The sequence below is a fragment of the Prunus avium genome, chromosome 2, assembly GCF_965620075.1.
Source record: "Prunus avium chromosome 2, drPruAviu1.hap1.1, whole genome shotgun sequence".
NCBI classification, from domain to species: Eukaryota; Viridiplantae; Streptophyta; class Magnoliopsida; order Rosales; family Rosaceae; genus Prunus; species Prunus avium.
Window position 1 is genome coordinate 11346375 of NC_142285.1, and position 17267 is coordinate 11363641.

General features: G+C 36.1%; 2 protein-coding genes across 3 annotated transcripts; both read right to left on the reverse strand.

Moving 5' to 3' along the window:
• Positions 1-452: 452 nt before the first annotated feature.
• On the reverse strand, positions 453-6864 carry LOC148296507 (uncharacterized). The gene is made up of 10 exons (XM_088248546.1): positions 6817-6864; positions 6436-6524; positions 5668-5711; positions 5430-5512; positions 5204-5287; positions 3898-5132; positions 3420-3813; positions 1283-1651; positions 729-1211; positions 453-623 (listed from the first exon to the last, which is right to left on the reverse strand). Exons 1-10 carry the CDS (start codon positions 6862-6864, stop codon positions 453-455), a joined length of 3000 nt encoding a protein of 999 aa, XP_088104672.1.
• A 2924-nt stretch (positions 6865-9788) lies between these two features.
• On the reverse strand, positions 9789-11813 carry LOC110749907 (DNA repair REX1-B protein). 2 transcript variants are annotated; one of them, XM_021950112.2, is made up of 3 exons: positions 11341-11813; positions 10596-10883; positions 9789-10123 (listed from the first exon to the last, which is right to left on the reverse strand). In XM_021950112.2, exons 1-2 carry the CDS (start codon positions 11716-11718, stop codon positions 10614-10616), a joined length of 648 nt encoding a protein of 215 aa, XP_021805804.1. In that variant the 5' UTR covers positions 11719-11813; the 3' UTR covers positions 9789-10123; positions 10596-10613. The 2 variants fall into 2 exon arrangements, with proteins under 2 accessions (XP_021805804.1, XP_021805803.1); XM_021950111.2 differs by lacking the exon at positions 9789-10123 and having other exon boundaries at positions 10257-10883.
• Between the last annotated feature and the right edge of the window lie 5454 nt (positions 11814-17267).

Sequence of the window (17267 nt, forward strand, 5' to 3'; positions counted from 1 at the left end):
CCCTATGGAACTACCAAAAATACCCTACGATCTAAGTACACCCTAATATTTTAATGAAAATGTAAAATTAACTAAATACACCCTATGGAACTACCAAAAATACCCATGGTAGACTCTAATACTTATAGCATTATTTTATAGTTGATTTTGAGCTTTATTTTTTTAATAGTATTTATAAATCTTTCACTTTTCATATGGATTTATGCTTCTACTAAAACTATTAACACTTTTTTGCAATTCCAAGTTCTTGCAATCACCTCTTTCGTTAAAAACACAATAGGACAAATGGGAAATCAACCACAAAGTATCTCATAACATTTTTTGTGCTGGTAGAAGCCAAATGAGCAAAAAGCCATCATAATTATTATATTTATGTTACAAAACAAGAACTGTTAATGGTATAATGAAAATGCAAATAATAATTAAGGTCACCAATATGATGCCTTACAAAACTACTCAATAAATATAGGGTCATTATCATAAGGGTCCGCTACGCCAGCTTCATATCTAAATTGACGTATACGATCCTGATATGGCGTAATCCAATCTGATGCAGTTATGGTTGCACATCTCAACCAACGCTGATCAACTGGTGGCATAGGGTGTTGACTTTCCAAATAAACCTGTAAAAGCAGAAAAATTAAATAAAACCAATTATGTGAAAAGAATAGTAAGCAAACATATATATATATATATATATATATATATAAACATCTTAATTGTTTTACCTTAATCCAGTGATTGTGGTTAACAAATTCAATTGAAATCTCACGGCGATAGATAGAATCCAATGGAGCAGTCTCGTATGGAAAAAATGTAAGTGACTGATGCACTGACCAAGCCATGAGGATTACATTATAACAAGATGCAATGAGGTGTCCCATATCTGGTATAGTCATCCACCTATCTTGAAGTGGGAAGTCCTCAAAATAGTCCAACATATACTCAATATGTTGTACCCGTTCCTTACCATTTAATATTAACTCATATATGATAGATTCTTTCCTCAACTCCTTCAACAAGTCCCTGCGTACTTTGCGCCAAACATTGTCACCAAACCCCATCAATGATCCAATGGCTCTAAAACCACAATTACCATCACTCTTAACATCTTGTGCCCCTCTAATATGTATCAACATATGTTTAGGAAACCACTTGTTAAACTCTGGTGTTAAGCAAGAGTCATCTACACTGGGTTTAGGCCTATAGACCTGCATATTACAATTACACCCAAATTACAATATAAACGACAATATACAAATTTAATATTGTAATTACTTACAGGTAACTTCGAAGGCGGCTTCTTTAGATACACATATGGCAATGGTTGTGTTTGACTATTCAAAACTGATCGCTTTTGGGGTATGGTCTTTGGCTTCTTACATGGCGGTGTTGTAACAACCTCAAAAGCAGAAGGCAAACGTCGAGTAGATGTGTCAACTTTTGGACGACCTTTTGTTTTAAACTTCAACTGGGGTTGTGTAAGTGTGGTAGATGCGGGATTCATAATCTCTTGTAAATTCATGCTAATATGTCTCTTTGTCTCAGAATTACAACTTTGAAACCACTTCACAAATAATTCTAACTGTGCATTTTCTGGAGGATTGTTCGATGTAGTAGTAGGTCGGGGCTCCAATGTTAGAAATGTGCCCTAAGAGCCAATACATTTGATGTAATCTCCTTAGAATACATTTCGTATATGATAAATAAAGGGCAATATTATTTTGTTATCTTTTATGTCGTGTAAAGAAATAAAAGTCCAGGGTGTACTAAATAAGAGATAAAGTAATCTAAAGAAGTTTAGATTCGGGAGACCTTTAATCTCTAACTGTAGTATCCCAAAATGTTCCTAATCATAAGGTTATCAAATGGGCATTGATAAACCGTCAAGATTGGCACATACTATGTATGCTCAATGATGAGGATGGTTGGTCTCAAACCATTTGTGTAGTTGACACTAATACAAGTATGTGGGTGCTCATTAGTGAATGAGTACACTGAACGCGATCAACCGGAGTTCTCGTATGGAGTATTTATCTATATGTCAAACGAGAACTCATAGTTGCAATAATGCAAATTAGTCCTTAGACCTGAGGCATCATGGTTGTCTTGTAATGCGTTATTGATCTTTGATAGCTCACAAAGGCAAGTCGTAAAAGATTTTCCTTATGTGTTATTGGGATCTCTTAATTCATCATAGAGGCATGTGAATGTACAATAAGGAATCTCTACCTTGATAAAGAAAGGAGAATGTTTCAAGATATGATTCAGTGAATCTTCGGCCGAAGTACTTGAACATGATTTAGAAAGTGGTTTTTAATTGTGTTCTATTGAATCATATGAGTTTAATCATATTAGGGGTTTGACATTATCAATCCGTACCCTAACAATATGATTGGAAACATTGTATAAGAGAAGGACCGTATTGCATTGCAATTCCAACTGAATAGGTTCTTCATCTATTCTAATTAGCTTGGGTAGCCATGATATATTGCTAGATGTCACTCTTGGCTTGTGGAAGTCCTAGGACTGATTGTGATCAATCCAAAATAAAGGAAGAATTAAAAAGGGGTTTTAATTCCAGTTGGTTAGAAAGAGTTCTAATGTTTTCCCACTGCCTTGCTAAATTAGAACCTAATGGATCGCACACCTTAAATGGTTAACTTTGAGTAATACAAATGAGAATGAGGAAATCAATTTGATTGATTTGATGTGGATGATTTACTACGTGTAAAAATATATTTGGGCCTCGATAATAGTTAGAGGGAAGCCCAAATGGTTGGGTATCAAGCCCAAGGGCTTAAGACACCTAAATATTATGGTTTAAGTGTCATAAGGCCCAATTTTGGAAGCCCAATGGGGTTTGGCCGAAAATGGTTAAGTGCATGTGTATGGGAATTGTTTCCATAAGCTCATTTGACACACAAACACAATCCAACATCAACCAAAGAGGTTTGGGAGATCAAAGAGAGATAGTTGTGAGTTTTTCAAGAGTGAAACACAATCTTCTTTCAAAGGGGTTTAGATTGAAACCAATCTTGAGAATCTTGTACTAGCATCCTTGTATTCTCAAGATACCTCTTCTCATCTCAAGGTTTCATTGGTGTGGAGACTTAGAGGCCATATACTTTTGTGGCTCACAAGGAGGAGAAAGATCAAGAGGAGATCAACAAAGGAAAATCATCAAGAGAAGACCAAAACACAACTTGGTTCATATAATTGCTTCAAGGGTAATTAGATCTTATCCTTTCTCTTGAATTTTCATTTATGAAAAACATATCAATGTTCATGGCTTAAGATACTTGGAAGAAGTTTTGTTTTTGAATTTAAACAACCACCATATTCTTCCGCTGCGATTAATTTGATTAAATGCATGTTTAATATTGAAATGAACTTCTTAAAAATGTTTTAAAACCAACATCCAAAAAATCTAACTTTCTCCAACGAGGATGAATACAGTCAAGTGGAATGGGCCTATGAGTCCGTTTGAACTCTTGCATCTCATGTGCACATGGTAATCCATGTGTGTGTTTTATTATGCAACCACATGATATAAGATCAACCCCAATATAATCTAACCGCTTTAGCTCAACCATAATATTATCCAATGCAGAAATAGATACAAAACCAATCAACTCCTTGAAGTCTTCTTTCCTGCAGTCATGTTGCACAAATGACAGACTCTTCTCAAATGATGCCTTTATCTTAGTGTGTTGCAATTCTATTAAAGGATGAATTTTGTCCCATGATGTTCCAAACGTACACATGCTATTACCAAGTTGTTTCTTCAACTTTGCATGTGCAGTCTCCGCCCTGTATATTGTAGCAACATGTTTCATGTGAAGTAATATATATTGTATGCTATATAAATATTAATTGAAAATCAATAATAAATACCTATTTGATGTTGTATTCCCAAAATGCATACATGTGTTCGTCCAAGCAGCAACAAATCTTTCTTTATAAGGAATCAACCACGTCTCTTTCACATAGTTGATGATAGAATTGTGATATTTGAAGTTGGTTTGTAAGGCCAGTAGATGTCTTTCATACTCGGCTTCTGTATTTGATGAAACAAGCATATTCCATGAAATTAAAAATTTGTCTGAACTAGCTTTGTCTTCAAATACATTTTTGCACTTTCCTAAGACTCCTTTATTAATATGCCATGTACATAATAAATGTCGAACACTTGGAAAGACTTTATGGAGTGCATTCATGAGAGCTAACTCTCTATCTGTGACAATAACACTAGGAATCGAATTATCATCCATAACACTCCTCAATCTAGCTAATGCCCATATGTAGTTGTCTTCTTTCTCGGCACTAAGATAAACAAATGCAATTGAGAATGTAAGATGTGTAGACGTCACCCCCACAATCTCCAAAAGTGGATAGCGAAACCTATTTGTCTTATATGTGCAATCCATGATCAAAATATGAGGAAATGCGCGCAGTAGCTTAATACTTGTAGGGTGAGCATAAAACAAATCACTTATAATATTAGCGGTACCATAGCTTCTATGCCACTCTACATACTCATGGACAAACAACTTTTGTAGCAATACCTGCATCTCTGACATACCTGCTTTCTCAATCACCCTACTTTTTTGTCTGGCATTGTAGATTGTCTTCATTGTGGTCACATTCAACCTATCTCTACGTTTAAGAGTATATAATATATCCTTTGGCCTAGCCAAACTCTTAGACATGTCAACCACTAGTAAATTCTCTTCCACAATTAATCTCCCTGCATATGAATGGCCTTCCATATTTAGTGCTGCAGGATGGTTATGAACTCCACATACAACCTCAAGTTGCCATGCATCTCCAGGACCACAGTTCACACCTTTCAATGAAAAGGGGCAACCACACTTCTTCGTACCAGTAGACTTCACACTTTTTTTCTTCAAAGGGTTTGAACTTTGATCAAGCTTGTGTGTTGTCATGCTATCTAATTCCACAACCTTTTTTTTCCTAAATTGGCCACCCCTCTCACAACAAAATAGAATTCGACCGGTCTTGAATTTACCAGCTCCTCCAATATCTGACCTCTTAATGATAATCACAAAGCCATTCGTTTTCCCTTGTTCACGAGTCCATCTTATTAATGCATCGCGACTTTTAAATATCTGTAAAATCACTAATAATTAAATTAATGTACACAATTATAAAATAAATTTATAAATATTCATTAATTTACCTCATTTGTGATAAATTCGTTTCCGTAGTCTAAAACACATTGTTTATTGATGTCGGTGTCTTGCTTAGATACATCTTCTGGATGCTGTAAAAAAAAACCCTCATATTCGTCATTGTTCAATACACATGTTTTAGCCTAAACCAACATGCCATAACTAAATTTTGAACAATATGATCGATCTAACAAGGCATGGGTATTCCTAATGACAAGATACAAGAAAACCAACCTTGTTACTGAAGCATGACAATCTCAATTCGGAGTTTTCATGCTTATTACACTCTGAATCCGCCAATGCCATATCACAGCATTCTACACCAAAGAAAAATTAATTAGAAAACACAACATGTAGTCCAATATTGAATTGGAAAGCACATGTAATTTCTTATTTATTTTTCGAAAGATTTCTTCCCCAATGGAAGATTGAACGCTTACTCTAAATATGGTGTCAGGGAGGCTACAAATACCCAAGAGTAGGGAAGAGCTCACTGTAGCAGCGGTTGGGGGAAACCTATTCATAAATAATCAGTAAACAGCCAAAAGTTCAAAATTTAGAAACAGCAAGGCTACCTTTTAAGCTCTCCAATCAATATGCAAAATTGGTCGATTCTGGCTTTGACTGCTCCAAGCGATTATGGCTTGCTGATCACAAAGATGGGCACCAAGTAATCTCTTGATTAAGGTTGAATATTGTTAGTAGGGTGTACTTATTAAAATTATAATTGTTTCACAATTCCATATATCCTTTTTGGTCATTTTATATTAGGGTAAATCGGTAATTCAATATATACTTTTGTAGTAGGGTGTACTCAGTTAATTTTAGGGTTCGTTTAGCAGCACTCTTTATTTTTTACCTCCCACATTAATTTGGTCATGCCATTGGGTTATGTCGAAATTTCTGTTAAATTGATGATGTGACATGTATATGGAGCCCACATGTCCAATAATAATATACCAAGTGGATTTGAATGTAAAACAATTTATGTTTTGAAAATGTTTAAGAAATTAACATTAAAAAACAAACTAAACACTAAATTTAAACCTTTAAAAACAATTAAACTCCAACTCCAACTTCCCCTCCCCCTACCACGAGTCCAATTTTCTTGTTACTAAATCCCCCTGTGCCCCTTATTTCCTCCTTAATTTTATGACATGTGGCAAACAACTTAACACTAGTTTAACTCTGTTAACTCTCTTCAGTCCTTTTTTTCAATTAAAATACATGTTTGACAAACACGTTTGCACGCCTCTTCATCTTCACCCCTTGTATCTTCTCTGCCCTGCAAAACTCAGCCGCTGCATCTTCTCCGCTTGGCCTCAGGCCCTGCGATTTAAGAACGAAGAGATTTAAAACCAAAACAATTAAGATGCAGAGCAAATTTGCGTTTTCTAGGGTTATTTATTTATTTGTGTGTGATTGATGGTTTTTTGCAGGAATATTTGGGTCATTGGCGGCGTTGATGTTCAAATTGCGTTAAAAAGGAAGACATTGATTACTTTCCATACGAAGAGGGCATGTGGAGGTGAGCAATTGTAGTAGTGCTCTTTGTGCCCGGCTATTGTGAAACCCCCATGGCGAGCCGTCAACTTTTCCACTGCAGTGCAAAACTTGCTACTCTGGCAGTGGTTTCAAGTTCCCATGATCCCACTTCTGACTCTTCCATTTCTACCGCAGCAACAAAAGCCCAATAAAAACCTACATATATATTACAGAAATCTATAATAAAACTCATTTCTTGCATTAATTTTATAAATAAACACTAAAAACTATAAATTGAAAGAAAAATCCCCAAAAAGGACTATGTGTGAAATACCAATATTATTCTTGCATTATGATTTTTTTTTTTTTTTAAAAAAACTCTTATTGTAGTGCTATAATTATTAGGCTTTTAAAGTCTTGTATGGTATATTTGGTTTGAAAAGTCCAAATGAGCTTTTTCCTAAGATTTGAGTACTGTAGAGCTTTTCTATATTTTGAGCCATACTTATGGCTTACATGTGAAAAGCCCTATATATTATACTAAAAGTAATGTTAAAATAAAGGATATAACCATAAAATGAAGAATAAAATAGAATACAAGTAATAAACCCCTTTAATTTTGATTATATAAAAAAATATATATATAAAGTTGTTTTCCGGAATAAATTTATTGGGGGGCCGATTAACTCAAAACGAGTTCCTCCAAATAGTAGGTAGAGATGGCATAAATCGCTATCCGGGCTGGGTCCCCATCGGGTGCATAATTAAACTCATCCTAAAGCAAGAAAATATGTTCGAGTGTCCTACTAGGCAACCTAGACCCAAAATTCGCAAATTACCCTCGACACTTTCGATTCTTACTAAATCCCAAACATGTACACCGAGAGTTTCCTAGACCTTCTAAAGATGCTAGAGAACAAGTTTGAGACATCAAATACATTCAAGCATGTCCCAAGACGATCTATTATTGCATACAAGTACATTAAATTACACATCAATAGCCTAATTTTGATCCAAATTCGATCTCGGCTTCACAAATCAATCAATAGCCTCAAATTTAAGTTACACATCGTGTCAAGGACAACATACAATGATATGGGGTATTTCAACAAAAACTCAACTTTTTGTGAAGTTTGCTTAACATAGGTCAAAAAAGTCAGCTTCCTCGTATCGGGGTTCTACGAGCCTCCTATATATTATCAACAAGCTCTAGTAAGTCTAAAACACATTCACAAGGGTGCCTCGTTAAACGGGCAACGATCCAACAGTCGGAATTTCACGGATTGCAAACTGAGTATAAAATTGAGGTCATGAGGACAAAAGGAGTACCACATAGGGGTGTGCCCCATGTAACACCTAGGGGTGGTTGGGTGTGTACATCAAATTCTAAAAACTCAAAAACAACATAATCAACGCATATGAACTTGTAGGGTACGAAAAGAGGAGCAAATTTAATACCTGGGTAGACCCCAAAAGTGACCGATATTGGTCGAAACTGGCGAAAAACCGTCGAAAAACCTAATTTTTGGCCTTGATCTCTGTGTACAGTGAGTTTCAATGAGTGGATCTTGCACCCAAAGAAACAGGACATTGAGACAAATTCATACATGAGAGACATGACCGATTAAGGATTTCATGAGAGCGAGAGATGGGAATGAAGTGGAGGTAGAGGTGTCAAACGGATCGGGTCGGCTTGAGCACGACAAGAACACGAGCAGCTTAAGTAAGGCCCGGCACGGCATGGCCCATATCTTTAGGCTGTGCCGAGACGAAGTAATTAGGTTTAATGGGCTGGGTCGGCCCAATACTTGTCAGGGTCAATGCTGGCCCGAAATCCAACGGACTGGCCCTTTTAAAGCTCATTTATTAAATTATATTTGTTTTAGAAAAATAATACATAATATTATTACATTTATATCTTAAATTCAAGTATATTTCTTTTCTCTAATAATATGTATTAAAATTTAATTTTTTTTTCTTTATATATAAAATAATTATTTTCTTTTCAAAGTTTCAATTTTTAAAATCCAAACAATAATCTAGTCATTTTCTATTTAAATGTACTTTAAATAAAGTTAGTGGACTCTTTTTTCAACAAATAATAAAATCTTGTTAGTATATAAATAATTTTAAAAAATATTTAAATGAAGTTGTAAAGAAAATTAGAAAGAAAAAAAAAAGGAAGAATCAATACATAGGTCAAATTTGGCGTGGGCCCATCTTGGCCCGTTTAATGACCTGACACGAGCACGGCCCGGGCCAAGATTGATGATTTTCATAAATGGATGGGCTTGGCATGACCCGTTTAACACCTCAAAGTTTGTGGTGACAATTTCTGACACAACCCGATACACAACTCGAAATCTGCACGATTAAATTTTTAGGTCATTTTTAGGTCAACCTGTTTTTTATTTGATACCACTTAGCGGGTTAACCTAACACGACCCAAAACTAGTGCGGGAAATTAGCGAATCAACCCGTAAATGACACATTTATTAAATGGGTCAGGTTTGAATTGGGCATTGTTGACACGTACATAATCCTAACATGACATGAACTTGACACAACACGACCCATTGCCAGTCCCACTCTAAGCCAGCCCTACTCAAAGTGGAGGGGGCTGATTTGGGAGAAAGGGGTGAACAACTTTCATCAACAAGAAGTTGAGCCAATTTAAAGATACTAACTTTTTCTTTGCCTTCTTATGGATGTTGCTAGTTGGGAATTCATCAATAAAACGTTGGATTGCGAAGGAAGTATATTTAGTAAATAATTTTTAATTTTAATTTTTTTAGGCTCAATGGTCATTTCATGTCAGAACAAAGCACTTATTTCATAATAAAAACTTAAGTGACAACAAAATTGATAAAATTTCCCAAGTTTATATGATGTGGCACATTGCTTCAATTCTTGGTTTTTTTTTTTCCAATTTTTTTTTCAGGTGAAAATTAGAAAGTGAGAGAACATGAGTTAAAAAATGAAAATTAGAATACAATTGTTTTATCTTGTGATCCTTGAATTTCAAATATGTTTATTAAAATTGTTTCAATTCTTAAGTAAAATTAAAATTTTCTCATATAGTCGATGAAGTCCTAACAACTAATGAGATTAGGAGCAACATATCTAAACGCATGAATTAGCTAATCAGTGAACCAAGAAAACATTCAATCCTTGTGAAAGGAAGTTAAGAAATTAGATTGTTTCAACGCTGAACAAAAAAATACTAATAGTATGACAAACAACGGCATGTCGTATGTCACCCTCCTTCACTTCCTTTCCATGGAACTGTTTCCTGTGAACTTTCGGATGAGAAATCTACCTACGAGCTGAGAGAAAAGTGGATTCGGCAAACATGCAACTGCAAAGTTCATTGGTGTTTTGTGCTAAGATGGCCCTATTCTCACAACACAAGGAACTACTAAGATTTTTCCCATAAGATATCCCTGCAATATTTGGCAAAAGAAAGCATAGATTCAGAATGGCACTCAAAATTTGGTGATCCCTGCAATTATTGTTTGTAGCTTCATCTTAGTATGTGCTATCCATAAGCCATGACCATGAGGAACTATATGCATGTCACAGAGCAAACATCTATATTAAGAAGACAACTCAAAAATTATCAATCTGTTCTCATTATTTACACACTTTAAATATATATATATATATATATATATATTTCAATTTGAATCAGGGTAGGGTAATTACATTGCCCCACTTCAAACTATTTACTTTCATGCCACATACCACACATTTTTCTAACTTCTATAACCTCCATTGCATTCCTAGCCAGAGTAAGCTGCATCATATTTCACATGCATAGCATGTGGATAAATTTAAAGATAACATTATGCAAACATCTGAGCATTGCGCATTCCTTGTTCCCAGTTTTAGTTGTCGAAACCGAGAAATGCATACCTAATGAAACATGTGAGTTTACTCAGCTTCAAGGGCAGCAATTTCATATCTGACTTCTTCCAAATGCTCATTTATAGCGGTCACAGCATCCTGCACCCCTCTAATGGCTTCCTTGAGATCATTATCATACTGGGCATTTGCTTCTGCCTCTTCAGTTCCAGCAGCTTCTGTTATCTCATGGAGATGCACACACTCATGCTCCATTGGTTTCTTAAAACTGCAGTTTTCATGACTCACCAGACGCTCCGAGGGTCTACCAGCCTTCTTCAGCACCTGAATTGTAGCCGTCTTCAAATCAAACAAAGGTATACTTAATGTCAGCAGAAAATGGAATAAAATCTGGTAGCAAAAATAACTACACACATTGCTTACAATATGTACCTGAAATAAAGAAAAAATAGCATAACCCAATTATAATTTTAAAAAACAAACACTTATAAAAATAAAAAAATCCAAAGCTTCCAAGAGCACAGCATACCACCATTAATCAGAGAACCCATGATCATTTACAGAAATATATGCATATTAATGTTTGTGTAGGTTGGTATGGGTTCTTTCTCTAGCTGTTCTACAAGCATTATTTAGTATAGCACAAACAAAAACAAAAAACCCAAAATCAAAAACAAAAATCTTGGCAAAGTATACGCGAATTTGGTCCTCCATTCCATGATCCATTCATAACCAGATTAAATAACCCAACTAAATTACATAAAAATGGAAAGTATATATATGATGAATTAAATACCAAATTCAATTTCTGCTTCTCCTGGGTTTGGACAGCTCTGAGGAGATGGGCCAAATCAACTCGGCCATAATTGGGATCGTTGAGAAAGAGCGATTCAATACGAAGCACATGCTTTGAGCACTCGTTGAATTCCACCGTCACCTCACTGCAAACTTGTTGGTAGGCCAACTCCCCATGTGCCCCTGAACACGACTCCATATACTCCCCAAACCCTCTTTTCAACTTCGCGTATGCTTCCGCCCTCCGCTGCTGAATTCCGAGGAACTCGCGCAGCAAATCGACGGTTTTCGACGAGCACTTTCCTGCCTTATCCCTTTCTTCTTCTTTTTCTTCTTCCATTGGGTCTCTTAGTGAGACCTTCTTCTCAAATTCTTCCATGCTCAGATTTTGCTTCTCGCCCTAGCTTCTACTTCCTCCCCTTTTCTTCTTCCAGGGCCGACCGGTGTAAATAAATTTAGATTTTTAGGGAACTGATATCCGCCGTTGTGATTTAATAATATATTATTTAGGAAGATTCACTATTATACCCAATATAAGAGCCTAAATTATAAAAAAACCTCTATATGAAATGGATTTTAGAAACACACCCAAAGTCCATTTACAACATAACAAAAAACTTTTAATTTCTTTTAATTACAAAACTGCCATTAATTTCTTAAAACAAACACAACCCCAAAATCTCATAAATAAAAACTCAAAACACTCAATGGGGCATCAAAGTAATTTAATAATCAAAATTAAATTCAATAGAGTCAGTTGTCATTTTTGGGGTTTTTTTTTTGTTTGTTTATAGAAATTAAATGATATAAAATTTATCTATATTATTAGTGCTAAGAATAGGTATATGACTAAATATCTCTATTATTTACTGACAGAAAGGTTTAATAATATATTAAAAGAGTGAATTGCCGCATACCCATTAGGACTCTAATCGAACTTAACTTCCCGAACTAAAATATCAGTCACTTTAACACTTGAATTAATTAAATTGGGCAATTCAGACCTTACCGTTAAGTTTTTCTAAATTTCATTCATTTTTCCGTTAGTAATAAGGGTAAATTTGTTATTTTGAACAAAATAATAGTTAAATACATAAAATTAAAAGAAAATAATAATATAAAAAAACGTTATTTATAATTGTAAAAATGAAAAATGATTTTAAAAAAACAAACACAAAAACCCACCCTCTTCCCCACAACGCCAACTGCCACAACCCACTTCTTCCCCCTCCACCCACCCATCCTTCCTACCACAACCCATCTCAGCCACCCAATATACCCCACCTCCGCTGATCTCGTCCCTGACCGCCTCAGCCCAACGACTCAACAACATAATTGATTCCTTAATCGGAGCCGACGACTTCGGGAACTGGGTAATCACCTTCTTCGAGCTCCAGTTCTTTAATTCCTGCTTGCTGACACCTCCACCGCACCCTAACCCAACAACCCCACCCACCTCAGCAGCTCCCACCTTTGACACGCCCCCTATAGTTCTTCCTTGACACTCTGCAATTTCAAGCTTGAGACGGCGGACCTACCCAGACCCAATTCTAGTTGGGACAATGCGAATATTTGTGGGCTTGGACCTTGGTAACAACATGGGATTCCAAGCTTTATTTGATTGAAGGTTTTGTTTGAAATTGAAAGTTGTTTGTGAGATAAAATACCTCTAAGCCGAGTTGGGTCAGAGCACGGTGTTAGTGGTCAACCTGGGCTAGAGCACGATGTTAGTGGTTGAGCTGGGCCAGAGCACGGTGTTGGTGGTCGAGCTGGCCCGAGTCCGATTGACATATGTTTTTCCACCTTGACCCAAGGTGGCTTGTGGGCCCATTGGCCCATGAGCTTGCGCTTGGTGTACATGAGGTTGATGTTAGCCTGATTTAAGCGGTGTTCACTCCAAGGACTCCTAGTCTTGGAAAAGCTAGGATGTTTTGATATCACCTATGCCTATCTAAATGGAATCCTAGTTCAAGAAGGACTAGGTTGTTCCGGAGTCCTAGTTCGAGAAGGGCTAGGTTGTTCTGGAGTTCCACTCCGAGAGGGACTGGGTTGTCTAGGGTGATATAAAAGGCTGAGGCCACCCTTCATCAAAGGTATGCAATTCTAAGCACTATAACCAATTGTGCAATTTTGCTCTTAAACACTCGACTGACTTAAGCATCAAAGGGTCCTTGCCCGGCACCACACCAGTGTCACCCACTAAAGTTCTTTTGTTTTGCAAGTTCTGGAGGACAACTTGGTTGGCCACGTTGACCTAGTACGAAAGAATTGCCCGACCTTGATTTGGAATAGGTCATCTTTTGTTGAACCAATTTTAGGCATCAATAGAAAGTAATTATGAATTAATTGGTTGCCATTTGCAGCCACTGATTGACGGCAAAGAACCAATTTTGCCCTTTTTTTTTTTTTTTTTTTAATTTGTTTGTTTTCTTAATATTTTAGTTTTAAACGGAAAAATAGATTAAATTAGAAAATTTTGACGGTAAGGGCTAAATTAGCTGTTTTAATTAGTTCAGGTACTAAATTAGCTTATTTTTTAGTTCATGGTAAATTTATACAAGGGTTATAATTTAGGGGGTAAAACAGCTGAAAATCCATATATTAATTAACTTCTTTTTGGAAACAAAGAAAAAAACTTTTATTTATCTATAATTTAAAGACTAACAACTTTTGCCCCAATATCATTTTGGTCCACCAATTAAAATTTTCATTTCAATAGTCCTCAAATTCTTCATTTGGTATCAAAATAGTCCCATCAGTAAAGACTGTTAATTTTGCTGTTAAATTGAAGGATAAAATTGTCCATATAAATTAAAATATTAATATAATAATTAATCATTGAAGGATAAAATTGTCCATATAAATTTAAATATTAATTTAATCATTAATCATTAAAGGATACTATTATAAAACTTAGAAAATAAAAAAAAAATTGAAAAAATTGAATCTCACCACAAACATGTCTTTTTTCTGACATGGACTTAAAGATAATAAAATTTTCCTCTATTGTTTAAATTAATTTTAAAAATTAAAATTAGATAAATACAAAAATAAAATAACAAAAATTAAAAGAAGTAACCGAAAAACAAACAAACCCAAGATTACCCACCACTCCAACCTTGCAACCTACCCCCACCTCCATCTCCAGCCCTGCAACCTCCCCCCTCCCAGCCTCCACCCACCGTCACCTCACCCATTCCCAGCCGCTCCTACCATGACTCGCACTCTATTTCTCTCCCACACCTAGATCTATCATCCTCGTCCATCTCCATCATCACCACCACACTTCCTATCCTTTCTACAATCCAAATCTACGACAACCAACACCCAAAAGCTACAAAATAAAAACCTATTAATGGGGGTCTCTCTCTCTCTCTCTCTCTAGAGCAAAACCCCTTTTAGTTTATATGGATGGTTTTACCCCTTAATTTAACACCAAAAAAATTGACAGACTTTGACGGTATGACCAATTTGATACTAAATAGAGAGTTGGAGGACTATTGAAATGAAAATTTTAGTTAGTGGACCAAAATGAGACTGGAGCAAAAGTTGGGGGACCATTTCGGTCAATAACTCATTTCTTTTTTAAATACAAACGATAGTCTAAACTACAAGGAGAGAGCCAACGGGGTCCAGCCCAGTGGAAAAGGGCCTTGATTTGCATATCAGAGGTTTCAAGTTCGAATTCCCACGTCATCATAGTTGTGTGTGTGAGAGAGAAAGCCCCCTCCCATGTCATTTAGACTATCGCTTATACTAAAAAAAATTACAAGGAGAGGAGGTTTCTTACACATACTACTAAGGTGTCATGGGGCTAGACCCCTTTGGCTTAAACGTTAACATTTTAATTCAAGTACTAGTTGAAATGTCAACAATATATAATAATGGGTTAATTACATGAAAGTACCCAAACTTTAGGGGTCGTTTCAAATTAGTACCTAACCTTAAATTTTTTGCACATAAATACCTAAACTCTCGAAAAACCTACAAATAAATCACACCATTAGTTAGATTGTTAGTCAAACTGTTAAATGCATCCTCCAACAATTCTTATTGCGATGATCATTTTTGGCCGATCGAGGTGGTTTTTGGGTAATTATCACCGGAATTTCAAAACACAACTATTTTAAAAGATTGAACAAGTACAATAATAGTTTATATTAAAATGCAAATATCTATGCACAGCAAAAATTCTAGGGTTAATTGTTTTATTTGTCCTTGAACTTAGACCCGATTTGCATTTGAGTCCCTCAATTTCCAAAATCATTTCCGTGGTCCTTCAACTTCACTTTTGTTAGGACAAATGGTCTTGCCGTCAATTTTGTTAACTTCTTTGTTAAATGCAGGGGCAAAATGGTATTTTTGTATTAAATTGATTAAAATATGAATAAAAAATAAAATTAAACTCTCTCTCCCCCCTCCCCCTTCTCCCGATTTCTACTCCCCCCAAACTTGAAATTTTTTTATTGGTTTTTTTTATTTGATTTTCTTTTATTGTTATTTTAAAGATTTGATTTTTTAATTCATTTTTTTGGTTTTAATATAAAAATACCATTTTGCCCCTACATTTAACAGAAAAAGTTAACAAAATTGACGGTAGGACCATTTGTCCTAATGAAAGTGCAGTTAAAGGACTACGGGAACAATTTTGGAAATTGAGGGACTCAAATGCAAATCGTGTTTAAGTTCAGGGACTAATAAAATGATTAACCTAAAATTCTTTATAAAAATAAATATTAACAAAAACATTTTAACATGCTCATGAAAGGCCAAAACACCATGCCAAAGTGTAAGACATGTGAGTCATGAAGGATGCAAGGCAAGAAGGGGCAAGATTAGGGAGCAATCACACATCGCTTGGGAAGGGAAAAGTGAAATACCTATTATGTGTGGGCACTTGAGTTCCTAGCAAGAGGTCATTGGGCAAAATATAATAAGTTTGAGCCTAGGAACAAAAATGTGAGGGCCTAGGCCCAAAGCGGACAATATCTTGCTAGTGAAGCAAGGTCGATCGTGAGGGCCTAGGAATGGAAAGGCTACAATGTGGGGTTATGGTTGAGGGGCTTGAGTGAGGGGTTCAATCTAACTATTCAACTTCAACATGTTTGACTTACATATGGTTGGGTTGAACCCTCACTCATACCCCCTCATTGTTGCAGCTCCCCGCCTAGGAATGAAACCAAAGGCAAAAGGCCCATATCTCATAATGTGAAGCAAATTACATTTTTCAAAGTTTATGGAGCAAAATAAGACATGATCCAAAAGTTACGAAACATTAATAAAATTAACCATTAAAATTTATGTAATGTATTTTTAATGTAAATGATCAAAAGACAAATTCAACTGTCCCACTAATATGAAGAAGAGGAAACCGAGCCTCTGCATTTAGATAGTGTGCATTTAGCCTCATTTCATTACATCTTAGACCATTTTAATAATCTAATGATCTAAAACATGACATGTCAAACTCTTAATACTATACCCCTTAACACTGTTAAGTCCAAACAAAATAAAATAATATGTCAGTCAAACCCTCCTAAACCACCCATGGTCGACTCTTTAAACACCCCACCCCGACAACTCCCTCCCTTCTAACCAACAGCCAACCTCCCCTCCTTTCTTTCTCCAACATTCTCTCTTTACCGTGTGGGACAGAGGGATTCCAGCCGCATTTCTTTTTGCCCAAATTCCTCCAATCCGACAACATTTTTACAGCCCCTTAAAGCTCCAACAGGCCACCATTTGAGTGCAGCCTGGATTTCTCCAACCCAGCAGCCAACTTCTGGTTCCAGCTCCACCAACCCCAACCGCTAAGCTCCAACACCCCGGGCCGCTCCAGGTGCGACTTTGCTGGGCACGGGCCAGCTAACCTGACTGCACTCCAACACTATTTTCTCAAAGAGGGACGTCCGATCCGGTCTTCCTTGG